The 27,098-nt window shown below is 38.3% G+C and overlaps 1 protein-coding gene across 5 annotated transcripts in view; it reads right to left on the reverse strand.

The window, feature by feature from the left end:
- Window positions 1–27,098, reverse strand: part of PAN3 (poly(A) specific ribonuclease subunit PAN3) — a 134,843-nt gene that overhangs the window by 23,087 nt on the left and 84,658 nt on the right. For 2 of the 5 annotated variants that reach the window (XM_086714590.1, XM_086714562.1), the window contains 7 exons: window positions 15,110–15,357; window positions 13,935–13,991; window positions 12,588–12,692; window positions 11,196–11,253; window positions 3,872–4,033; window positions 3,518–3,634; window positions 3,326–3,427 (listed from right to left, as the gene is read on the reverse strand). In XM_086714590.1, the coding sequence (XP_086570716.1) occupies window positions 3,326–3,427; window positions 3,518–3,634; window positions 3,872–4,033; window positions 11,196–11,253; window positions 12,588–12,692; window positions 13,935–13,991; window positions 15,110–15,357 (849 nt within the window). The remainder of the gene's footprint in view (window positions 1–3,325; window positions 3,428–3,517; window positions 3,635–3,871; window positions 4,034–11,195; window positions 11,254–12,587; window positions 12,693–13,934; window positions 13,992–15,109; window positions 15,358–27,098) is intronic. The other 3 variants (XM_086714601.1, XM_086714582.1, XM_086714574.1) reach the window with 2 other exon arrangements.

The raw sequence follows: 27,098 nt of genomic DNA on the forward strand, positions 1-27,098 counted from the left end.
GCCACATAAATTTAACCCAGATTTTCTAATTCTTTCAGGGAATATGACCCCTTATAAATTGAATTCAAGTGTTCTTAGGGTTGTAAACAAATTTTTTGTGAATCAGGCATAAAAGCAACACAGTTAAATGGTTAATTGTGGAGATAACAAATAGCAAAATTTCTGGCTTGGGATAAAGTTTCCAAGGAAAAGCAAATACAAAATTGAAAAGTTGCTCTCCCTCAATTTAGACAGATTAAAGATAGTACAATCTGGAAAACAGTGTCCGAAGTGGCGCTAGTGAGAACTGCCAAGACATCGTCAAAGAGGACTATGAAGAGTTTAAATAAAACTATTTGATAAATGTGGTAATAAGGAAAAGCAGTATTTATAGCCAACAGTGTTTTGCTTGCTCTGAGCCAGATTCTGTCTTTACCTGTATACTGTTAACAGCAGCAGAGTTACTTTACCCACATTACCTCACTTCAAACGTTTTTTTTTTTTTTTTTAAGTTTATTTTTATTTATTTTGAGAGAGAGGCAGAGAGCAAGCAGGGGAGGGGCAGAGAGAGGGAGACGGAATCCCAAGGAAGCTCCGCACTGTCAGCACAGAGCCTAGTGCGGGGCTCAAACTCACAAACCATGAGGATCATGACCTGAGCCAAAGTCAAGAGTTGGATGTTCAACCGAACGAGCCACCCAGGGTGCTCCTTCTTATCACAACCCTTATATAGTATGGTATGATTATTATTTCCATTTTCTAAATTAGTATATTTCTTATAATACAAAATTTTTTAGTTTGTGCTAAGTGAAAGAGTGTAAGAAAACATTAGACTTCCATCTATAGCTCTCCAAAATTATAATTTATCTTTTAACAGTTATAAAGGGAAACTAGAGAATTGCCTTGGAGTAGAAGTTGCTACAAATTAAAGGACGTATGCTATGTCCAGGGAAATTACTAGCATTCAAACAATACCTTTAAATAACAGAAAAAGGAGTGATTCGTGTGAAAATGTAAACATTTCAAAATGTATCAAATAGTCGGTTAACACCAAAAATAAAGATAAAAAAAAAAAAAACTGGACGGGGCGCCTGGGTGGCGCAGTCGGTTAAGCGTCCGACTTCAGCCAGGTCACGATCTCGCGCTCCGTGAGTTCGAGCCCCGCGTCAGGCTCTGGGCTGATGGCTCAGAGCCTGGAGCCTGTTTCCGATTCTGTGTCTCCCTCTCTCTCTGCCCCTCCCCCGTTCATGCTCTGTCTCTCTCTGTCCCAAAAATAAATAAACGTTTAAAAAAAAAAAAAAAAAAAAAAAAAAACTGGAAAGGAGTGCTAATATTCATGGTTCTCAACAGGGGTCCATTTTGCCCCTCTGGAAACATTTGGCAATGTAGGGAGGAGCTATTTTTGGTGTCACTACTGGAGAAGGGGCCTGCTACTGGCATCTAAAGGATAGAGGCCAGGGACACGGCTAAATATTGTGGAATGCACAGACAGCCCCCACAAAAATAATTATCCAGCCCTAGATGTCAACAGGGCTGAGGTTGAGAAACCCAGCTATAAATTAAAGCCAACAGTCATTTCACAGGTGCTACTACTAAAATAAACTTGAACAACTACAGCTATATCCATCTATAGGAAAAGTTATACCACATCCCCTTCAACAAAATTATGTATGTGTCTAAAGATGACACGGCAAAAGAAAAAAAAAATGACCACACCATATGACCCGATTTTTAATGCCAAACAGCCATGTAACCACAGCTTTCTTCTTCCAACTGTCAGAAAGCAAAGTTACAAGTAAACAAAAGTAATATTTCGTCCACAATTCAAATCCTTAAAGGAGTCACAATCCAAAAGAGAATATACTGTGGACTCACATCTTTCTTCCTCCTTAATTTCTCTCAGTATGTGAGTCAAGAAAATCTTTAAAAGATTAAAAACTACAGTAAAAAATGCAATGCTTTAACTGTACTTCAATTAGTAAAATTTTTTAAGAGACTTCAATGCTTTTTCCCTGCCCCCAAACAAGAAAATGATACATACATTTTCCTTACCCAAATACCTAGTTAATTAACAAACATCTCAAAATGGATGACCTACCTACTTTGACTCTGAAGCAATTTACCCTCTAATAAACATTTATTAGAGCATAATTACAATATTTTGGTTCTCTTAAGTACTGGAACTATACATATTAGAAAATATCCCATTAAAGTAAATGTTACCTGAAAATTTATTTTGAAGATTAATTCCTTAAGTAACAATGCAGTCCTACCTTTTAAAAAAATTTGTTTAGGGAAATCACTTCATAAATGATATATAGTCACACTGGGCTATAATAAGAGAGTCATTAAATTATATCCAGAAAATACAAAAGTTAGGGGGAAAATACTTATAACAAATGAAAGATGCAATGCTACAAAAATGATATAAAGAAAAGGAGGGGCGCCTGGGTAGCGCAGTCAGTTGGGCGTCCGACTTCAGCCAGGTCACGATCTCACGGTCCGTGAGTTCGAGCCCCGCGTCAGGCTCTGGGCTGATGGCTCGGAGCCTGGAGCCTGTTTCCGATTCTGTGTCTCCCTCTCTCTCTGCCCCTCCCCCGTTCATGCTCTGTCTCTCTCTGTCCCAAAAATAAATAAACGTTGAAAAAAAAAATAATAATAAAAAGAAAAGGAAACAATGTGACAGGAGACCAAAAAACAAGACAAAACAAAAAAACCAAGACTGGAAAGAAATATACCAAGAGAAAATGTGGTTGTACTTTGGGTGGTGAAGCTATAGGCGTTATTTTCCAAAATGCCTTTATCCAGAAAGCTTTGTAGTTTTATTTTATTTTTTTAATGTTTATTTATTTTTGAGAGAGAGAGAGCGAGTATGAGCGGGGAAGGGGCAGAGAGAGAGGGAGACACAGAATCTGAAGCGGGCTCCAGGCTCTGAGCTGCCAGCACAGAGCCCGATGTGGGGCCCGGACCCATGAACCTCAAGATGCTGACCTGAGGCTAAAGTCGGACGCTCAACCGACTGAGCCACCCTGGCGCCCCCAGAAAGCCTTGTAGTTTTAAAAGAAAAAACCAAAATGTTTAAGAGGAAAACACTTTCACCACATTCTCAGTTATTTACATTTCAGACACCTCCACGAGTCTTTCACACCCTGCCTCCATACTCAGCCTACACACAATACTCTATTTCCCAGCCGCTTATGGACTGGCTTCGATTCTTTGAGACGTTTCTTTTTTTAATGCGCTATGATCACAGAAACAAATTCACGTGCACTTTAAAATAGAAAACCACTCTTCCACAGAGCAAAGGCATTTGTCAAAATGAATCTTGCTTGCGTGTCTTTCTTACCCCACTTTCTCTTTGTGAAATAGGCATCAGCATTAGGGTCATTGAAGTGTCTGCTCATCATAGTCTCTCCTCCCGCATGGAAATCATATGCAAACACAAGGGCTTAAAATAAAACACAAAACACTCATTATTGCAATCTGGCTTCAAGTAATGAAGCCCACAAAAGCAGAAAGACAAGTACAAATTACTCACAAGGCTCTGCAAATGCTTTAGTGGTAAATACTTCACGCAAGGTCACGATATTTGAGTGCTGAATTTTTTTCCACATATCGACCAACACCATGCACTTTGTGTTAACGAGACGAAAACCTATAAAAGGAAATTTTTTCTACTAAACTGCAAACAAAATCCCTCCTTTATTCCATCAGAATCGTGAAGAGAAGGCCATGTGATATATCATTTATAAGCTACTAATTTCCAAATGAAATAACAAATTTATTTATTATCCCTTATACACATATTAAATAAATAAATACATGCGGGAATATTTCAATAATCTTAGCCTCAACCATATGCTTCAAAGAGTGGCTAACTTCTCTTCCGTACCGTGTATCCTCCGAAGGCAATACGGCAGATCGTCTTTGCTGTTTACAGCTTTGTAGCAAGATGTGATGTATCCAAAATTACTTGATTTCTGTATCCGGTTGGGCGGCGGCAGTGGTTCTAGAGGGAACAGGCTATGGTAGCTGTCAACTTCTGTAGGGACTGCTAGAGTAATTCGTAAAAGACAACTTTAACTTGCTGATATGCATAAGTCTCTCAGAGCAAAAAAGAAATCGAATTTACCATAAACCACGGGTATCAAAACATACTTTTGAATTCTGGAACAGTGTCAACACTCATAACAATTCTATAAAAGAAAATGGTTTCATTATCAATAAAAAATAAGCATTACAGAACAACCAAAGAACCAGATTTCATACACTCAGAAAATTTTTTTTAAATTTCTTACATAGGTTTCACACCCAGCCCAGGGCCCGACACGGGGCTTGAACTCATGACCCTGAGAGCAGGACTTGAGCCGAGATCGGGAGTAGGATGCTAAACGGACTGAGCCACCCAGGCGCCCCTTGAAAATATTTATCTTTTAAAGCACCACACAACTTTTTGTTTCTCAGTTATTAGAAACAATTTGTGTTATCACTTACAGGTATTAAACATTTCTGATTTTGATTTTGCTTCTTAAAACACTTTGGTTTGCACAAAATATATTTAGACAATGGTGTTAAGCATATGAATTCTTGTTTTTTAAAACATACAGAAATTCAAAACAAGTAACATTAAATTGGAGTGTGTATGTGTAATGTATCTGTGGGTATATGTATGTATAAATATGGCAATCTATCAAGACTTTCAACCATTCAGTGGAACAGCACTGTTTTACTCCCTAGTAAAACATAAAAGAAAGAAAATGAAAACAACTTTATCCTCATGATTTCCACGTTCTTCAAAGCAAGAAAAATTATGTTTAAAAATAGCTGGGATAATGCATTGTAATTGGCTCATGATACTCTAGTCAGGCATTTAGAAAACTATTTATCTTGAATCCCAATCTGTTGTTTCTTATAAGGACTAAATAGGGGCGCCTGGATGGCTCAGTCAGTTTAAGCATCCAGATCGATCTGGGCTCAGGTCATGATCTCACGGTTCTGTAAGATCAAGCCTTGCATCGGGCTCTGTGCTGACAGCTCAAAGCCTGCTTGAGGTTCTCTCCCTCCCTCTCCGCCCCTCCCCTGCTCACTCGTGCTCTCTCTCTCTCTCAAAATAAATAAATCACCATTAAAAAAAAAAAAAAAGACTAACTGCATTCAGTGGTTGGTTTCTGTAAAGAGTACAGGCAATTTACTTTTCTTTTTAAAGTTTATTTATTTATTTTGAGAGACAGAAAACCAGAGTGGGGGAGGGATAGAGAGAGATGGGTGAGAGAGAATCCCAAGCAAGCTCTGCACTCTGAGTGCAGAGCCCGACACGGGACTAGATCCCACAAACCGTGAGATCATGAGCTGAGCAGAAACCGAGAGTCCGAGGCTTAACCGACCGAGCCACCCAGGTGCCCCATCCCTATTTTCTGATACATACGTGTATCAGTTTTGCAATTCAAAAAGAGGAGGATTTTTTTAGCGCTTCAAATACAATCAAATTACATTTCCCAACGGAACAGCTTCCATCCTCCTAAATGTCTTGAATGACTTAGGAATACTCAAGAGATTTCAAATGAAAAGCAGGTAAGTGAACATGCACAGTACACACAGAAAACCTTCTAGAAAGAACACAGCAAGAACTTCAACAATGGTAACCTCTGAGTGGGAGCACTGTTATTCTCTTTACACTATGCCATACTTCCCAAATTTTTTACAATAAATATGTTTAGCACTATTTTTAAAACACGTCAACAAATCTCTTTCTAAAAAACACACAGACCAATATGACTAATAATTTTTCACTGAATGCCTGTTAAGGAATACAGGTTAAAACCCTAATCAGAAAACTGTAACTCCAGAAGACAGGCTCATAATGGCCCTTCCGCCTTTGCTAAATTGACATTCACCATCTCTTTGTTTTCGAAACAACCACAGGAGACAGAACTCTATTTCATAAAGAAAGTAAGGATCACACATCTAGAAAGGGAGTTGGGATGCAAACTCAGGGCTCTGATTCCAGAGTCTCGTGCTCTTAACCCCCAGACAGCATTTTGGCCAGAGTGCAAAAAACGGACACTGATTCAGACAGACACTAACTTTCAAAACAAGGTCACGTGACACATTCTACTGAAATAAAGGCAGTACAAGGGAAGTATACACACAAGGAAATGCAGCTGCAACTTTGCCCATTTATCTTTTATTTTAACAATCAGCGTGATTTCCACAAACAAATGATGAATAAATTTTGTTCCCTGGTTATTTCATGAGGAGCATCTAGTAAGAGAAATAATTAATTTCAAATTAGTGAAAAGGTAATGAGTGCCTACTCATTAATGAAATACAGGTTCTTATCAAGACAGGTTATTAATCAAAACAGGTTATTAATTTTGATTAATAAGGTCTTATTCAAGACAGGTTATTAACTTATTAATACAGGTATTAATGAAATACAGGTTCTTATCAAGACACTAAGAGAAAAATAAAGGACAGAGATCTATATGGAAACATAATACAGTGCAAGGAAAACAGCTATTAAAAAAGTACAACTCACCATGGCACTGGTTCTTAAACTTCAACACCCTTCAGAGTCACTGACAGTGATAACAATACACAGTTTGCTGGGCCCCATGCCCAGTGTTTACTTAGTTGGTCTACAGTAGGGCCCGAGAATTTGCAATTCCAAGAAGTTTCCAGGTAATAATGAAAAGATGCTGCTGGGGCAAGGACCACATTCTGAGAAGCACTACGCATGGAAATACCCAGAAGGAAGCCATTCTCAAGGATCCTAGAAAAGATCTCACAGAGGATTTGGTATGTGTACTACAAACTGAAGGAGGAGACTGCTCACAGTGATACTCCACAACGAGCGAACGAGCACTTTGCTTTGTGGTGAGGGAGTAAACAGAACCACCACCGCCACCCAGGCCTCAATGCGTATACTGTGTTCAGGAACCGTGAAATCTCACGCGGTAGGAGAGCAGGGTGTATTACAGAAGAGGTACAACGTGGAGAAAAAGCTGAGGGGGTTCTGTTGGGACTGGATCAGAGGGGAATATAAATGCTAGACTGAGGACCTGAAATTCACTACGCCAAGCAGAGGAGTCATAGCACCAGTGTGTGACAAAGAGATTGAGGGAGGGTCACAATCAGCTAAAAATTGTACTAACTCCTTTGTCCCTGTGTGCCCTTTCAAGCAAGGCTTGTCGAATTCTCTGCGTCGCGGGGTGGAAAAAATCGTGCTTCAGTGGAAGACCATGGAGTATTCAATGGATGGCTTTTCGATGTCTGATGCTGATGCCACGGAAGGTATTTTGCACCTCTGTAAACTGCACACAGGTAACTGGCAGCACTGCAGAAGAACGCCTGCCTCCTCCGTGGAAAAGCCAGTTTGCACACGCATTTCGATACCCCTGAGCTAGTAGTAACAGGCCCTACAACCGGCTCCCTCACGACTTAAATAAAATCTTCAAAACGTTCATTTTTTTATGTCTGTACATATGGTGTTACCTTGTTTCAGAAAGTCATCTTTGAACACTACATTTCCCAGTCTACCCTGAAATGATCGTATGCAGCCTGATATTAACCTTAAAAAACCGAACGTTTCCACTGATAGGAATACTCACTGTCGTTTTGCTCTTCGTTTCCAGCTCAACTTAACAAATAAATAAAATTAAGTATGAATAAAGGGAATAGGGGGTGCCTAAATCACTGTTAGGCCATCAAAAATCAGACTAGGGATACCAACGTGTAAGATTATGGACAGAGCTGCATTCTTCACGTCAGCCCCAAGTTTTAGTCTGGGGTCCAATTCCACCAAGTAATAGTAAAAACAGTGATAAAAAATAAAATGAAATGTTAGTGTCTTTGCTCTATTCAACCCTACCTCCCCTCGAAGGACATATAAAATAATAGGTCCAATCTAAGATATCGAATGTCTGAGATGCACTACGGTTTCTCAACCTTGGCCCTACTGACATACCAGACTGGATCACTCTCTGTTGTCAGGGACTGGTCTGTGCACTGCAGGGTGTTCGGCAACCCACTGGTAGCCAGCAGCACCCCACCGCCAGCTGTGACAACCAAAACCGTTCCAGACACGACCAAATGACCCGTGATGGGGTAACCACTCCTGGTGCAGAAGCACTGATCTACAGGAAATAAATTATGACTTCAAACTTGAGAAGTACTAATCTGGTGGGAACATGAGCTATGAAATGGAAAACGGAGAGAAAAAAGACAGCAAGACCAAATATTAATGCATGGGTCAGCATGAGATGAAGATTGTAGTAAACAAAAGACATGAAAAAGATCAGTTAGAGCAGTGACCCCCCCCCCCCAAAAGCATTTACTAAGCCTTGTGGAACATGGGGCACAGAAGCGGATTAACCATAACCTTTAGTCTGTGACACTCAGATCACTGGCTCGTGTCTACATAAAGCCTGGTTTTATGTAGTTAATTATTCTTAATAGCAGAATAAGCATCTGCAAACTCAGTACTCATCAGACCTTTAACTTACATCTAAATTATGGTTCTCTTTACCAACCTCTGCCTTCCTTCTCTCACTTCCTTCCTTTTTTATATGGCTGCATTGCACATAATATATACATAAGCATATACACATACATTTACATAAATGTAAATATATGTATAAATTTTGGTCAACTTTGTAAAAAGGTAGTGTGCTGTATATGGTCTCTTGCAACTCACTTTACTTACTAATCTTCTTCTGGGTTGTTGCAGCTCAGTGAACTTCCTTCTTTTCAGCTGCTGTACCACCTTCCATTAGCTGACAGCAGCACAGTTACTCTGGATTGATCAAAGTTTCTGCTATTTTGAGCGACAATGTTATGGATACTTCGTCATACATTTTGCGGCTGAAAACGTATAGGAGTTTACCTGTTTCCAGGAGAAGAAGTGCTGGATCACAGGTTCACCCAACTTATGCTCCCTACAGCAACACACCAGAGAGCCTGTGGATCCATATCCTAACACTTTACATGACTGCACTTCAAGATGGCAGCTTACCTGAACTTTCCCTAATTGTCAGTGATGGTTCACATCTCATCATACATGTACTGCTCATGTGAATTTCCTTTCTTTACGTGCCTATTCTTATCTTTTGGCCATTTTTCTGTTGAGTTTTTTATGCTCTTACTGAATTGTCTTTCTTATATTCTTTGTCAACCGTGTAAATATCTTCTTCCAGGTTTTTTCTTTACTGTGGGTATCTTTGGATTGCTTTTCAATTCTAACTTAGTAAAATTTAGCAGTATTTTCTCTAAGAGTCAGCAATCTTTGCCTCCTGTAGAAGAAATCTTTCCCTACTGATATGTTAAATTTATTCACTAATATTTTATAGTATAAAAAGCTTTTAAAGTTTTGTACACAAGTGCCCACCCCCTCGCTTTGCCCTGGGCATTTCTTCCATTTGGCTGTCCCTGAGCTGTAGCCTCTACACACTAAACCAGCAACAGGTCCTAAAGTGAATCACTCTAGCAAATTACTGAACTGGTGCGGCGGGGTGTGGGGGGAGAGTGGTGGTAGTGGTTATGGAAACCCCCAAATTGGTAGTTGGTCAGAATGTGGGTAGCCTGGGCACCCCACCTTGGCGGGCATCTGAAATGGGAGTAGTCTTGTCAGACTGTGCCCTTAATAAATAATCCGTTAGGACATGAAGTAAATGCCAGAAGTATTATGAGTAAAAACAGCTCATATGCTTTGACTGCAATTATACTGCATCTATATATCAGTTTAGGAAAACTGACATCTTACTCATTATGTCTTCCTATTTATAATATAATATTTTGGGGGCACCTGGGTGGCTCAGTCGGTTGGCTGAGTGTCTGACTTCGGCTCAGGTGATCTCACGGTCCGTGAGTTCGAGCCCCGCATCGGGCTCTGGGCTGATGGCTCAGAGCCTGGAGCCTGCTTCAGATTCTGTGTCTCCCTCTCTCTGCCCCTCCCCCCTCACGCTCTGTCTCTCTCTCTGTCAAAAATAAACATTAAAAAAAATTTTTTTTAATATATAATATTTTGCTCTAATTATTTATCTTACTTAATATCTCTTAGTAAGTCTCCCCCATTGAGATCGCACACATCTTTTGTTGCATTTATTCCCTAGCTGCTGATAAGCTGAAACCACTGTTAAGTAGCATCTTTTCTTTTAATTACATTTAAGTTACTGGCTACTGGCCTACAGAAATTTAACTGACATATATTAATCTCGTATCCAGCTATTTCCTAAGCCCTATTATAATTTCAAGTTATGCCCAGCCTCTGGTCATACGACTTATACATGATTGTGGTCATAAAGACTGGAAAGGCAAAAATAAACCTACTTATTTTTCTTTTCTTCTTTTATCCCAGCTAAGACCTCAAAGACAATGTTAAATAATTAAGGAAAATTCCAACCTGAATACTTTAAAGGTTATGACAGATCAGTTCCCTGTCCATCTAAACTGAAAAGATGGGTGTTAGGGCATAAGAGCTACATATTATTCCTTTTAATTCTTTAGCAATCAAGAAAATGCACAGTAGACTATGTTGAGTCCTTGATTACAACCACATGCTTTGAGATTATCTCTATGGCAAATATATTCCTACTGCATTATTTATAAAGTTTTGCTAAATTATACCAGATTTAATCTTGCTATATACAGAATAAGCTAGGCAAAGAGATTTTAATGTACTCTGAGAAACACTGTGGTACAGTCAGAAAAACCTAGCTTTAAATCCTGACTGACCAGCTGATTACTAGCCATCAGTGCTAAAGGCAAATTACTTAGCCTTCCTGTCAACCTCAGTTTTCCTCATACGTAAGAGGGAGAGGATAGTATTCGTGTCAATGTCATAGGATTTTTATGAGGAAGAAAGTAAGACATATAAAGAATCAGCACATTATCTGGTACACCATAGTTTCAAAAGTAAAAATTACCTTCCCCGTCTATTTAAGTACCCATGCTTTATCAAGTTTCAGGAAACAATATTCTAATGCACAATGAGGTAAATCACCATGAATTTTAAAACCACCAACTTTTTTGACAAACTAGAATACTGTCACATGGAGAACTGAAATGGACTAGATGATCAGTGGCATCTTGGAACTCTTCAAAAGTAGATTTCAAATAAATACACTCATAAAATTGTAACTAGCTGTTCAAGGCATAAAAACATGTACATCGAGATCCTAATAACCTTTAAAAGGAAGGATGACCAACCCGCATTTTACCTGGCATATCTGCTTGGTCGATTTGAGCCATTGTTATTAAATGCCTGTTAATCAGCTCCTAAGAAAAGAAAACAAGTATATTTACATATAAACAGAGCTTCTAAAATCTGATTTTCTTATTATAAGTAAATAAGTATTAATATTTTTTCATATGCACACTTTTTGATGTCGACAACATGAAATGACATTTCTTTTTTTTTTAAACGTTTTTTTTTTTTAATTTTTTTTTTATTTTTTTTATTTTTGGGACAGAGAGAGACAGAGCATGAACGGGGGAGGGGCAGAGAGAGAGGGAGACACAGAATCGGAAACAGGCTCCAGGCTCCGAGCCATCAGCCCAGAGCCTGACGCGGGGCTCGAACTCACGGACCGCGAGATCGTGACCTGGCTGAAGTCAGACGCCTAACCGACTGCGCCACCCAGGCGCCCCTGAAATGACATTTCTAATAACGATAAAACGTCTAAATTCCAGGCCTGGAGAGACCTGCCTATAATTAAGGTTGGGGTTAAGCAGCTATGCTTTGACCCAAAGCACGTAACTATAACTCTGTGGCTGAAGACAAGGCCTACCCTAAGCTCGTCAATAATTTATTCATCAACATTATACTGGTACAACTTCTGTGAAATAACATTTTTTTTCTGAGATTATAAGTATAAAATGAAATTCTACGTATCAAATAATATCCAGCTGTTTACCTAAAAAAAAAAAATTATTTTATAAAACCTACTTTATAGAAAATATTAAGCTCTATTACTTTTTCAAAAAATTTTTAAAGTTTATTTATATTTGAGAGACACAAGGGGGGGGGTGGCAGAGAGAGCCGAGAGAGGGCGGTCGGGGGAGGGGGAGAATCCCAAGCAGGCTCCATGCTGTCAGCACAGAGCCGGACACGGGGCTCGAACTCACAAAACTGAGATCATGACCTGAGCCAAAACCAAGAGCTGGAAGCTTAACTGACTCAGCCCAGCCACCCAGGTGCCCCAATATTAAGCTATTTTAAAATGAGGTTTATTTCTAGGCCAAACTACTTATTCTCAACCTCCAGATATTAACAAAAAGCGGTCTGAAGGTTAGAGACCATTTCAATAATTTATATATTTCAGAGACCTTTCAATGCACAGGATACGAAGTGCAAAAAGGTGGCCCATTTAAGTAGCTATTTATTCTGTTTTACGTCCTAACACATACTGATCTACAAATTTTCTTGAAAAACGGGTTTCCTTAAATAAATATGCCAATTAGGACTCATACACTCTACATTCTAGCTGCTTTAGTGCATTCAGCATGTTTGATCACATGATCTCATTTGAAAAGAGCTCTGTTCTTTCTCTGGCTCGTCGTTACAGCACAACAGCCATTACGGATTCCCCCCAGGAACTCTGAGAGCCTACCTGTCGGAGTTCGTCGGCCATGAAGAAGGAGGGTGCATTTGCTTTTGGTTGCATGTAGGCAACATGAGGTGCAGTTGGAGGATATATGTGGTAGTTTGGAAATACCTAAAAAAGGCAGGGAGGGGGGAAATGTAATAACCAACCTTTCTCACTCGATAAGCTTTATCATTGTTTTGGTAAAGCTGTAAGCTTTAAATGACAGCGATAGATAAATGGATACGTTTTCATCTTTAAATCATAGTGAACTAATAAGCACCTTAGAGGACAGCTGTTGTCGGGACACTTTCAGAATGAACTCACTTTATACAAATAATCTTGTAGTAATCAATTTAAAAGTCTGACGAGAAAGGAAACATTCCTTCGGACACAGTAAAACCTAGCTTCCAAGGAGAGGCCAAAGCTGCACTTTGGAAGAGGTTATGTAGTCCGTCAGCATTTTTTAAAGCAGCGGGAAGAGAGAAGAAAGCCGGTGACAGAGGTGTTTGGATGCGGTCAGATAACGAGGTAACCCTGCCCTGGCTCCCCAAAGAACCACCCCCTTGCAAGGGCTTTTCGTGGCCAACCTAGACAGACTGCTGCGTCCACACCGGTAAGCACCTCACACTGCAACAGTGAGGAGGACGGACCGACGGACTGACTCTGGGTCTGGTCCGCGGCTCAGGCGAACGGAAGAGTGAACAGTCTATTTAAATACCTTCAGAGCAAAACTATGGCAAAGTTACCGAATCTGCTTCAAGCCTCTTTGCTTTCATTTTTCCGAGTGGACTTTTCCCCACCCCCTGGCTTCTTCTCTTCTGCCTCTGCCTCTCCTTCCTCTTCACCGGCCCCTGATACAAAATAAACGTACATTCTAAACTATCTTTTCCTTTTTCCTTTTTAAAAAGCTGAAACAAAAGCTTTGTTTTTCGTCTTTGTAAAATGAATTCAGCTGATTTCTGCTGCCCTCAGATAATTATTCTGCTCTGGATCTCAACCAGGAAGTGGTTTTGCAACACCTGTATGTATGGTTTCCTTTAACCTATATCCGCAGGGAGAAGATTTCCTTTGTCTTGCCTCGGTTTTCTTACACCAGAGAGCACAGTTTGGCTTAATTAGCTCAAGTTCACCATGAGCACATTTCTAACAGTGGTCTGAAGGGTAAAAACATCATAAAAATGTGCCCTATGTAATCTCTACAAAAACAGCTGAGAGAGTTTTGTGACAAAAGAACCTCTTTATAGATTAAACTAAACTACTTTCTACAAATATGCTATAATAAAAATGTAAATAATTATAATAAACCCCCAAAAAAGGTAACACATTGATGGAATTCTTACTTGAAAGAACCAAGGAAAGTCTCTACTCTACCTCAATTATTTGACCTTCTGTTCGGCAAGCTGTTCTGTGATAATTTTTGAAAGATCTCTGACCAAAAACAAAACAAAACAGAACAAGACTATTAGCTATTTATTAGTTTTTGAAACATTTTACATAATTTACAAGTACTTCTATAAATGTTTTCACTAAATTATTATCCCCATTTACAACTGGGGAAATGGTCTCAGAGGTACTAAGATTCAAAAGTCACAAAACAATGGCAGGACCGGGAGGGACTCTTAAAAAAACATAAAAGAACTCTGTCATCTTTCCTTTCAAATTGCCTTTTAGTAAACCATTAATCAAAATAAGCCATTAGTTTAACTTGTGAGATCAAAATCTGCTTACTAAAATCCAAGCATACTTTTCGTCGAAACCTATGCTCTGTAATTATGTCAAATGTCTACCATTGAGATCAGTTCTCCCACCTTAATGGAACTTGGCTTTCGAACTCACAAGCTCTTCATCCACTACTTACTTCACCACACCAGTTAAAAAACAATTTTTTGACATAGCCAGAATGAAGCCAAGAGATACAATTTATGGAACATGACGACACTTCCCTCTTTGCCCTTTCCCCTCTCTCCCTCTGCCTTCCTTTGGTAGCTCTTTCTTCATCCACGATCAGGGTTTCCCCCGCTGGGCTTCCTCCTTCCTTACCAATAACCCACACTGGAAGCCCCTTATCATCATGTGGCCTCCACTATCCAGAGATCTAGAGATTAAATCATTGCCTCACCTGAAGCAAGAGTTTATCATCAGTTTGTTTTTAGTGACTACCGTAAGAAACCATCTACTTTCTCCAAGTTCTTACCAGAGGTAAAACTACGTACAGCTACAAACAAACGCAGCAAACATCAACTCCAGCTAGCACCAGTACAAGGTAACCCCATGAGCAAACGTGCCATAAAGTACTCAACTAGAGCCAGAATATAGTCTGATTTGTGATTAAACCCGGTTCTGTCTAAACTGGAGTTATTATTAATACAGAAAGTTTACTCTGAAGAGATAAGAAGAGGTCAGGATCATCGTCTAAGTTAGAAAAGTAAATACGTTTTCACATCACAATAAAAAGATGCAAGGGGGGGGGAACCTCCTCACTAATCTCATTATCAAGAAGGAACTGCTGTAAGACTACTCTCACTTCTCCCGTCATGTAGACATACCATTCCAGTCAAAGGTGCTGGGGTTGTGTCTGTATAGAAGTAAGTCGTCCCACCGACAGTTTCCTTTTGGATCACCTGACCAGAAGATGGAGTCTGAGAAACAGGATTATTAACAGATGCAGAGGCACTAGAAGGCACCATGTAATTTGCTGGATTTGGAGTGTGACTTCTTCTTCTGGGCGCAGGAGAAGTATGTGGAGTGATCTTGGGAGAATGAAGAGGAGAAGATCCGGCAGACAAGGACATTCCTGAAGAAGACGTAAAAATGTTTCTTAGGAGCAAAAACTGGTTTTAGAGAAAAAGGTCTGGAAAATAAAATGCAAACATTCATTTGGAAGAAACATCCTCTTGAGCAAATTCTTTAAGTGCAAAAATAAAAGCCATGATTTTATCTTGGTTTGTTTTAGAGAAAGCTCTGATGAAAGCAAGTGTAAAGACGTTTCTTTTTTTCAAACATAGCCATTTCCAAATAAGCTAGGAAATTTATTGCAAGAATAGTCTCCTCCATATCAAGGTTTACATGAGAAACTTCAATAGTAAGAATCCTCGGTAATTTAACAAATTAATTTTATGGAAAAATGAGAAATAAGCAACTGGGACTCTCAAAAAGCCTTTTTATAAGCCTTTAATAAAAGCCTTTCTTTCATCAAGGGCTCAATTCCTTTTTGGCAAAGAATCATTTAAAACTATGGCTATTAACACAAATACCACCTTATCCTCCAGTAGTATAGTTTTAAAAATCAAACTATTTAATGAGATTTACTAGATTTCTTTTGGCCAAATACAGTTAACAGAATGGTTTGAAAAAGCAAAACAATGAAGTCTAGTCTCAGCTGAAGTACATGGCAGCTTACACACTATTACTTTTGAATCAAGCAGTACACTGGTTTTATGCCTTTTGTCTTTCAACTCTAAATAGGCACACGCTAAAACGAATGAAAACTTCTGCGGATGTGTGCCCTGTAGTATTAGGTCAAATGATGCCACGAGATTTCAGTGGCAGTTTTATGCAAACACAACTAGAAGAAATCATTATATGTAGGGCATCCTCTATGAGGATTCTAATGTGACGAAAGGGAAAGGACAATTGTCGTAACCCTTCAGGCGATTCCAACTAGCCGAGAAAACAAGTCCAGGTCACATGTAAAAGACATAAAATGACTTACAAAAACACTCCACTGTAAATTAACATACTGCAAACTACATGCATAAATGCAGATGGAATGCAAGTTAATTAAAACCAGGTAGAATCAATCAAAGGCTTAATGGAGGTGATCAGTTCTGAGCAGAGACTGAAAAGAATTTCTAGAGCTATAGGTACACTTCTTTAAAAAACTCAGCTTACTCCCCAAACTACTGTGTGGCCGCGGGGAGTAACTAAAACACACACCTTTAAAGTAATATGCCACCTCACAATGCAAGAAAAAAGTTTACCAAAATGCCTCTCGTCGGAGAAATATGATTAACAGGGACATGAATTTCAATTTTGAGAAATTCATAAAACACCAACACTGTGTTTTGGACAGATGTAGGTGGACAAAAATAAGGTGAGAACTGAGATAACACTTATCTCTACTCGGGATAGCCCTTTCCACTTTCTAAAGAGCCTTAAGGTAATTATTCTGATTTTCTGAGCAACTAAATGAGTTAGGAAGGCGAGGCAGGTCAAGTTACAAGCACCACAGTACAGAAGTCAGACATGAAGAGGTTCTGACTTGACCAGTGTGACATTTGTGCAAAGTCAACAGCAAAGCCAAGACTCAAAGCCAGGTCTCCAGACTCCAAATGGGACAGTCGTACCGCTATAATACAATGTCTACTGCACTGACATGAAAACAGGCCGGGCATTCTCAAGCGTGTCTTAAATGTATCTAAGAGAAACGCTAAAAATCTAAACCCCCGTTTAAAAAAACCAGTATTTATAAGGAAACCAAGCTACTATATTAAGATATAAGCTTATTTTTTTTAAAAAACTGTTCCAGAGTTCTCTGTGTTTTCTTAACTCTGTATTACACATCGAATTGCAGGTTAATCCATACAGCAAAAAATTGAATTATTTAACTATCTTTGAAAGATAAATACTCCCCACTTACCTAATATGAAATGCATTTAAGAGTTTTCCTAAGCTAGTATTCCAAGTCTTTCCAAGATAAAATTGGCCAAGTCATCAAAGATAAGCGAACGTGTTTACTACCTTTAAGTTAAATAGCAGCAAGAAATACAGCTACCAATTCTTGAGCACTTTCCACGGGGCAGGCACTAATAAAAGTACTTCATATACATCAGTCTGTTCAACCCTCACAACAACCCTGTGAGGTAGGTATGTCATATACACCTCACTGCAAAGGAAACTAACATTAAAAAAGTTTTTAAACTTATTCTAAGGACAAATACAGGTTGTTAAACAAAAGAATCAAGACTCAAACTCCGATCTATTCGATTCCAAAGCCTGTGCTCTTAGTCAATATGCTCTACGGTCGCCCGGTTCCTAAGTCCTGTACTAGAGGGCAGAAAGGGGTCCATTACTTGTAGTAGTAACATGAGCAACTGCATAAGCCACGTGGGGTGGCGGAGGTGCAGCACGGGGTGAAGGGAAAAATCTGGACACCAAAGTAGGTGTGTAAGTGAGACAGAAGGTATACTATCTCCTGAAGGCTCAATACATGGGGAAAGATTACCAAAAACAATCTGTGGTCAATTAAGAAGGAAATTCATGCACAGAATTTAAAAGTTATAAGTAGCCAGCTTTCTATGAAATTGTCAATGTTGTAGCTGTTCTAAAACAAAGTTACAACACTGACATTTGCCTTCACGTATCTGAGCTGAGGCAGGTAAGTTATTTAAATACATTCAAAAGAAAGCATGTACACTATGAAGTACCACCACCCATAGGGGTAACAGGATATTTAAATGCACAGGAAGCTAGAAATGAAATGAACCCCAAATTACCGAAACATCAAACCTAGCCACATAAGGCACAGCTTTGTGCCACCAGAATATTTTACAAACATGTTAAAGAACTGAGTACAATATGCACATAGCTGCTCGAAGAGAGGTATTCTGTACTTTCCTATGAAGACAATAGCCACAACTCACTCACTACCAACTGCCCATATACAAGACTAAATTACAAACAGCACAAAGGAGTGGAACCATACTCCAGAAATGAGTAGTTAAAAGTAAAGATGAATGAAAACGAACAGGTTTGATTTCATCTCTCTCACATGTAAATACTCCTTTAGAAGTTCGCTCTTTCCATATACAGGGGGAAGGCCTACTTGTGGTAATTCCCACACCAGTGCCTTGCTGTTAACCGGTACTCGATCACCAGAACTCTTAAGCAAATATAGAAACCACTGAGGATACCACTAAGAGACAATATGGAAGAATGGAAATTTGTACTTAAAAAAAAAAAAGATGATTCAGAAACATTTCATTTTTGTATTCATGTTTTGTGTTACTTTTTATAATTTATTCTTAGAATGACAATTTGGTGACATCATATACAATACCTATGCACTATAATTCATTAGGTTAAATGCAAACTGTGATACTTGAGTCGGACCTGTTAAATTAATTGCTTCAGAACATTTAAAAACATCTTTTCTTAAATGTATCCCAATTCAAATAAAAGTGAGGAAACCATACGGAAATGCTCACCAGAGGAGTTAACCAGAGCAATTAGCAAAATAGAAGAACTAATATAAAAAACTTCAAGGCTACTTTATGGAGTCAAACTATCAGTGTTTTTGGATGACATGATTCTATACTTGGAAAAAACACAAGAAAACCAACAAAAAGACTCTTGTAAATAATGAGAGAATTCATTACAGTAAATGTAATTACAATATTAACGTATACTAAATGAACAGCATTCCTAAATACAAACAACCAGTTAGGGCAATATCGTTTCTGGGAAATCAGATTCCACTAACATGATACCGTCCCTTCAACCCCTACCGAAACTGTGAATACACAGAACTACAAGATAAAATACAACCCAAATTTAAAATATACCTAAGGTCAAAAGAACAACAAAGAACTCCAAGAACAAGAAATGAAAGAAAAATCTGGAATTAAGAGGTTATACTGCGAAAAGTCTGAGGAAAAAACCCTGGGCCAGATATAGTCTCTAACTGAGGCTTTAATGCCCACAGGAGAATATGAAATATGGCCTTCAGCCCATAAAACATGGGGAACGGAACCCAAATCCCAGTGTGAAGCCAAGGAGTCTAGAAAAGCTGCAACACCAGTGAATGTAGGAGGAGAAAACTTTCTACCTACTGGCCAACAAAGGCCAAAAAAAAAAAAAAAAAAGTAAGCTTGCTTGTGGAAGAGAGAGATGAAGGAAAGGAGCAGACCGGGGTGGTATCCAGAGAAAAGAACCCAATGCCTGTATCATGCACAGGTGTAAGAGGGAAAATTTCCAGCAGACTTCATGGGATAGGAATCCCAGTGAGAAATTCACATGAAACTTGCACCAGCACTGGACGTCTGCATGAAGCAAACACCAACTGTTTTTGATGAGTGCTTCTACAACCCAGAATACACAAGATCTGCCCCCCACAAAAACAATCCCACTTAGAAGAACTCTCAAAGAGCTGGAATGCACAATATACTTGAGAATTAATTCCCTGAGAAAAAAGGAATCTCAGAAAACAGAGCCCTGTAAAAGAAATAAAACAACTAAAATGATTAAGGACATGAAAGAAATGACAAACATGAAAAACAGGACATTTGTTCTTAAATAGAACTAGACTCTTGAAGAGTAAAAAATATAATCACTGAAATTAAAGGGGGGAAAAACTCAACAAATGAGTTAAATGGCAAAGTAGACACAATCAAAGAGAGAAAAGATAAACCAGAGAAGGAACTGAGGAAATTACCTAAAAATAAAACTTGGAAAATATGAAAAAGTAGTTAGGAGACACAAAAGGTAGAATGAGAAGGCAAATTTCCTGGAGAAAAAAAAGAAAGAATATTGGGGAGACAAAGCAATATTCAAAGACAGAATTTGTGATCTTCAAGAATTAATTTACCATATAAATCCTAATTGAAGAAATCCTGAGCAAGAGATCTACACAGAGTAAGTAAAAACAAATCTGTCAGTCAACTGAAATTGTAGAGTGACAAAGATAAAGAGACAAATCTAAAAAGCTACCAGAAAAAAGACAAACTATCTAAAAACAAAACGAAAAACTCCCAAAAAACAATGACATCAGCAACATTAAACCTGCATCAGCAACAGCAACATTAAACAATGAAATAATATAATCAAAGGAAGGAAAATGAATGGTCATATATTTTAATTTATTTTTCAAAGGGGGGGGCGGGGTGGGGCAGAGAGAGAGAGAGAGAGAGGGAGGGAGACACAGAATCCCAAGCAGGCTCCAGGCTCCAAGCTGTCAGCACAGAGCCCGATGCAGGGCTCAAACTCACGAACGGCGAGATCATGACTTGAGCCAAAGTCAGACGCCCAACCGACTGAGCCACCCAAGCACCCCAAATGAATGGTCATATTAAAGTTTATACACAGTTTGCAAATGAGGGGGACAATGAAGACATTTTTATCTCTCACATCTCCTTGGTGAAAGAACAATTAAATGATTAACTCAGTATAGAGGTAACTCCTTCTCCCTAAAACAATAGAATATCAAATTATATGGGTAAATCTGAATAAGCACTGACAGCGAAAGAAGAACAATTAATCTGAGATAGATTAAAGTCAAAGTATAATTAAGATTCTAGGAATTATAACATTAAAAAAGGGCAGAAAGAAGCAAAGTCATTAAAAATCCTCATAATAATATCTTTACCTCCTTCCTCTTCCACAATTTCATACTTAGTAAAAGCAAGCATGGTAAAATTCTAGGGGTGACAACTACACAAAACAGAAACATAATATAAAACATCCAACCTCTACCTCACACCATATATAAAAATTACCTCAAAATGGACCAATAACCTAAACACAGGAGCTAAACTATGAAACTCTAAGAAAACAAGCATAAACCTTCAGGATCTTCAGCTAAGCAATGGTTTCTTAAAATAGGACACCTAAAGCACCCATAACCAAAAGAATCAAAAGTAAACTGGATTTCATCAAAATTGAAAATTTTTTGCACTCCGCAGTAAACTATCAATTAAAATATTTACAACTCATATTCAATAATGGGCTCATATGCACAATATATAAGGAACTCTCATGACTCAACAATAAAAACAAATAACTACACTTAAAAATGAGCAAAGGATCTGAATAGACATTTTTCCAAAGAAGACACACAAATGGCAGATAAGGGGGTGCCTAGACGGCTCAGTCGGTTAAATGTCCAACTCTTGATTCCAGCTCAGGTCACGATCTCACGGTTGGTGAGTCTGAACCCTGCATTGGGCTCTGCACTCAGGGTGTGGAGCCTGCTTGGGATTCTCTCTCTCGCTCTCTCTGCCCGCCTCCCCCACGCACAAGCGCTCGCACTCTCTCTTAAAATAAATGAACTTTAAAAAACGGCAAAGAAGCACATAAAAAGAAGCTCAACATCATTAGTCATTAGAGACATACAAATCACAACCACAAAACCACTCATACCACTAGGATGATTATAATAAAAACAAGACAGTAGCAAGTATTAGCAAGCAAATGGAAAAACTGAAATCCTCAAACACTGCTGGTGGGAAGGCAATGTCATGTAGTCACTTTGGGCAACAGTCTGGTAGCACTTCAAATGGTTAAGCATAGTTATAATATGACCCAGCAACTCCACTCCTAAGCATGCTACCAAAAAGAATTTACAACATATGTTCCTGCAAACAGTGGTACATGCATGTTCGTAGCAGCATTATGCGTAACAGTCAAAAAAAGAGATAAAACCCAAATGTCTATCAACTGATAAATGTGTAAATAAAATCAGATCCATCCATACCATGGGATATTATTCACCCATAAAAAGGGGAAAAATCTGATACGTGCTATAACATGGATGAACCCTGAAAACATCGGTAAGTGAAAGAAGCCAGATGCAAAAGGCCACTTATTTAATGATTCTATTTCTACGAAATGCCCAGAACAGCAAATCCACAAAGACCTAAAGTAGATTAGTGCTTTCCAAGGGCTAGGGATGGGGAAAATGGGGAGTAACTACTACAGGTATGAAGTTTCCTTTGAGGTAAAGTGAGGAATTGTGGAACTAGATAGTGATAATGGCTACACAATTGTGGATACGCTAAAAGCCACTGAACTGTACATCCTGAAAGGGTGAATTTCATGATACGTGGTTTATACCTCAACACGCAACAAAACACAAAAATCGAGGTCTACACGAACTAGAAATGTACAGGGCTTATATAAAGAAGAGATTAAAACTCTACTAACAGAAACAAAAGGTAAACTGAACAAAAGGAAATAAATACCTGTACCTATTTGTTATAGAGACTTCAATACTACCCTTAACTGATCTAAAAACATAATGCTAGCTCAATATAAATAATTTTTTAATTAGCCAAACCAATTATATCTATGTGGAAAAATAAACACTGAGAATAGCCAGGAAAATTATTAAAGAATATTCAGTACAGAGGAAGAATTAAGAAAAAGTAGAAAGAATAAAGTGTGATATAAGAGCACAAGACAGTAAAAAGTGATAAAAGCTACAGTAATGAAAATGTTTGCTAAAGGTTCATATCAATAGTGGGTCAATACAATAGAACAGGCACAAAACTGGACCTCAAATATATATGAAGAAGTAAGATAAAGCTGGCATTTCAAACTCAGGGGAGGTGAGGACAGCAGTCAGATAAGACAACTTACTAGCTGTCACAAAATGACAGAATGAATCCAGATATAAGCAAAGATGGCTATTTAGATAAAACAGATAAAAGCAAGTGGTCTTTTCGTTTTTCAGGCAAATATTCTGACTGAATATTTAAAGAGTTTAAAAAGAAAAGTACCTCAAAGAATATTTTTTAAAATATTATGAAAACACAAAATGCAAAAGTCAAAAGAGAATTTTGATCAATTTGACTTCCTCAAAAATAAATTTCCTACACAACAGCAAAAAAAGATATTTCCAACATTTAAAAAAGGGCTAATTTGCTTAATATAGTTCTTAAAATTAAGAAAATAGAAAGCAACCAAAAGAAAAAAGAAAAATTACACTACTAGCCAGTTTGTAGACAAGAAATTTAAATGCCTCAAATATTTAAAAAGATGTTCATATTCACTGACAATTAAAGAGAGGCAAATTAAAACCAGACTCTTTACTGGCCTCTTCTCAGATTGGCAAAGATTAAAAAGTTTATTAAGACAATTAGTAAAAAGATGGGTGGCATATAAATACTGTTACACTTTAATATCAGTTGTTAAAATCTCTTTTGGAAAACAATTTGGCAATATCTGTCAACTGAAACTTTTTAATTGACATGATAACGGTAAACACTTCAAACAAAGTCATAAAATGAAAAATAAAAAGCTGTGAACTCAATAAAAGTGGCTACATTTGTCTTGCTCAGCTTTTTGGCCCACAGGAGTCACTGAATAAATGCCTCATGAGTAAATGTTAAGAAAGGTTACTTTTAAACCCTTTCCAGGAAAAAACAAAAGTAATTCTTTTTTTCTTTCAGAGAAGTTTAAGAAAAAAAAAAAAAAAAAAGATGTCCTTTCAGATACAAATGCATCTGACGTGCCAGGAATGCACTCTCCCTAAATATGAAAACATTAGAAACATTCCTTTTAAATATAGAATATGACAAAAATGTCAATTATGACAACTCCTATATAATACCATATTAAAAGCCTTAGCCAATGCAACAAAACACAAAAAAGACTGCAAAGGATGACACAAAAACAAGACACTCGGATCAACTGAACAGAACAGAGAACCCAGAAATGGACCCACAATCGTATGGCCAAGTAATCTTTGACAAAGCAGCAAAGGATATCCAATGGAATCAAGACAGTCTCTTCAGCAAGTGGTGCTGGGGAAACTGGACAGCGACATGCAGAAGAATGAACCTGGACCACTTTCTTACACCAGACACAAAAATAGACTCAAAATGGATAAAAGACCTAAATGTAAGACAAGAAGCCATCAAAATCCTCGAGGAAAAAGCAGGCAAAAAAACTCTTTGATCTTGGCCGCAGCAATTTCTTACTCAACACGTCTACAGAGGTAAGGGAAACAAAAGCAAAAATGAACTGCTGAGACCTCATCAGAATAAAAAGCTTCTGCACAGCGAAGGAAACACTCCACAAAACTAAAAGGCAACCGATAGAATGGGAGAAGATGTTTGCAAACGACATATCAGATAAAGGGTTAGTCTCCAAAATCTATAAAGAACTTATCAAACTCAACACCCAAAAAACAAATAACCCAGTGAAGAAAAGGGCAAAAGACATGAATAGACACTTCTCCAAGGAAGACATCCAGATGGCCAAACGACACATGAAAAAATGCTCAACATCACTCATCATCAGGGAAATACAAATCAAAACCACAATGAGACACCACCTCCCACCTGTCAGAATGGCTCACATTAACTCAGGCAACAACAGATGTTGGCGAGGATGCGGAGAAAGAGGCTCTCTCTTGCACTGCTGGTGGGAATGCAAACTGGTGCAGCCACTCTGGAAAACAGTATGGAGGCGCCTCAAAAAATTAAAAATAGAACTACCCTATGACCCAGCAATTGCACTACTAGGTATTTTTCCAAGGGATATAGGTGTGCTGTTTCCAAGGGACACACGCACCCCAATGTTTATAGCAGCACTATCGGCAATAGCCAAAGTACGGAAAGCCCAAGTGTCCACCGATGGATGAATGGATAAAGATGTGGTATATATATACAATGGAGTATTACTCGGCAATCAAAAAGAATGAAATCTTGCCATTTGCAACTATGTGGATAGAACTAGAGAGTATTATGCTAAGCGAAAGTAGTCAGTCAGAGAAAGGCAAATATCATATGACTTCACTCATATAAGGACTTTAAGACACAGAACAGATGAACACAAGGGAAGGGAAGCAAAAATGATATAGAAACAGGAAGGGGAACAAAACATAAAGAGACTCTTAAATATGGAGAATTAACAGAGGTTTACTGGAGGGGTTGTGGGGTGGGAGGGGAGGCTAGGGGCATTAAGGAATCTACTCCTGAAATCATTGTTGCACTATATGCTAACTTGAATGTAAATAAAAAAAATTTTTTTTTATTTAAAAAAAAGACTGCAAAGGAAGAGATAAAACTATCATTATTTGCAAGTAATTGTCCACATATAAGAATCTATAAAATATTAGAAATACCAAACCAACATACAAACATGCATTATCTACACACTAAAAATGATCAATTAGAAAAACTGTATTTTTTAAAGACACCAATCATAATACTACAAAGTGTCTCAGAATACCCAACAAAATATATGTTAAGACCTAAACGCAGAAAATAGTAAAACTTTGTGGAAAGATGTTAAAGGAGACCTGGAGAAAGGAAAGAAATGGAGAGATAGTCCATGTTCATAGATAGGGAGACATAATGATGATGATTCTCCTCATCTATTTTTTTTTTTTTAACATTTATTTATTTTTGAGAGACAGAGACAGAGCGTGAATAAGAGAGGGGCAGAGAGAGAAGGGGACACAGAATCTTAAGCAGGCTCCAGGCTCTGAACTGTCAGCACAGAGTCCGACGCGGGGCTCAAACTCACGAACCATGAGATCATGACCTGAGCCAAAGTCGGACCCTTAACCGACTGAGCCACCCAGGAGCCCCTCTCTTCAATTCACCTAAAGATTCAACTGCATGTTGCTTCATGTATCCCCAAGTCTCCAAAGCTGCCTCCTCCTCTGGGACATTAATCAACAATCCTCCTTGCCAACACCAAATTCTCTAACCCCCATCCTCATAATAAATTACAATTTGGCCTTATGAAAAATCTTCTTATCCTATAAAAAAATTTTCTTGATACCCATATTTTATAATTATTCCCATCATTTTGTACTTTATATTTTGTTCCAAGTACTACACAATTTAAACTGTGTCTTTGTAGGGAAGAACTGTGCCTTAATCCTCTCTTCTCTATATTGCTAACTACACTTTGTAATGGCACCGTTCTTAGAACACAAGAAATTCGTTGAAAATAAATAGAGAGGTTAAAGTCTCCTCTTTTTGGTACCAACAACCAAGATGCTAAATAGAGCAACAGCCACAATCAGAAAATGGAGAATGCCATCACCAAAATTACCTGCATAATACAAGAAGCTGGGAGGAGAAAAATAAATGTTTATGCTATCGAGTGGCATAGATGTTGACCATCACTATTTGAAAGCAAATACAAACCAAGCCACAAACCGTTATGAAAGAAAGGAATTTGAAAGAATTTGGGGTGAAGGACACTCTTCTCACAGAACAGTCTGATTATTCTAGCGTTAGTCTTTCCAGGTCAATGTAGGGAAACTAATCAGTAGAATCTACTAATTCAGTAGATTCCTACTGAATAGGGAACTGGGTAAACCTAGCTTACTAATAATTTTAACAAAGTTCCAATAACCAAACTAAATCCCCAGTAATAAATTACCCTGTATGACTACACTGTAGAGAATGGTTTAGATTAGAAATTATCGGGGCGCCTGGGTGGCGCAGTCGGTTAAGCGTCCGACTTCAGCCAGGTCACGATCTCGCGGTCTGTGAGTTCGAGCCCCGCGTCGGGCTCTGGGCTGATGGCTCAGAGCCTGGAGCCTGTTTCCGATTCTGTGTCTCCCTCTCTCTCTGCCCCTCCCCCGTTCATGCTCTGTCTCTCTCTGTCCCAAAAATAAATAAACATTGAAAAAAAAAAAAAAAAATTTTAAAAAAAGAAATTATCAAAATATATCTCATATTGAACAGATGAACTTGAAGGCAAATAGAAGAAGCATTATCTTCTTAACAACAGACTCATTATTTGGGGCCTCATCCAAAAGAAAATCATACTAAGGAATTCATTTAATAATATCCA

Source organism: Puma concolor, chromosome A1, assembly GCF_028749965.1.
Source record: "Puma concolor isolate L17-30 chromosome A1, mPumCon1.1.hap2, whole genome shotgun sequence".
Classification (NCBI taxonomy): domain Eukaryota; kingdom Metazoa; phylum Chordata; class Mammalia; order Carnivora; family Felidae; genus Puma; species Puma concolor.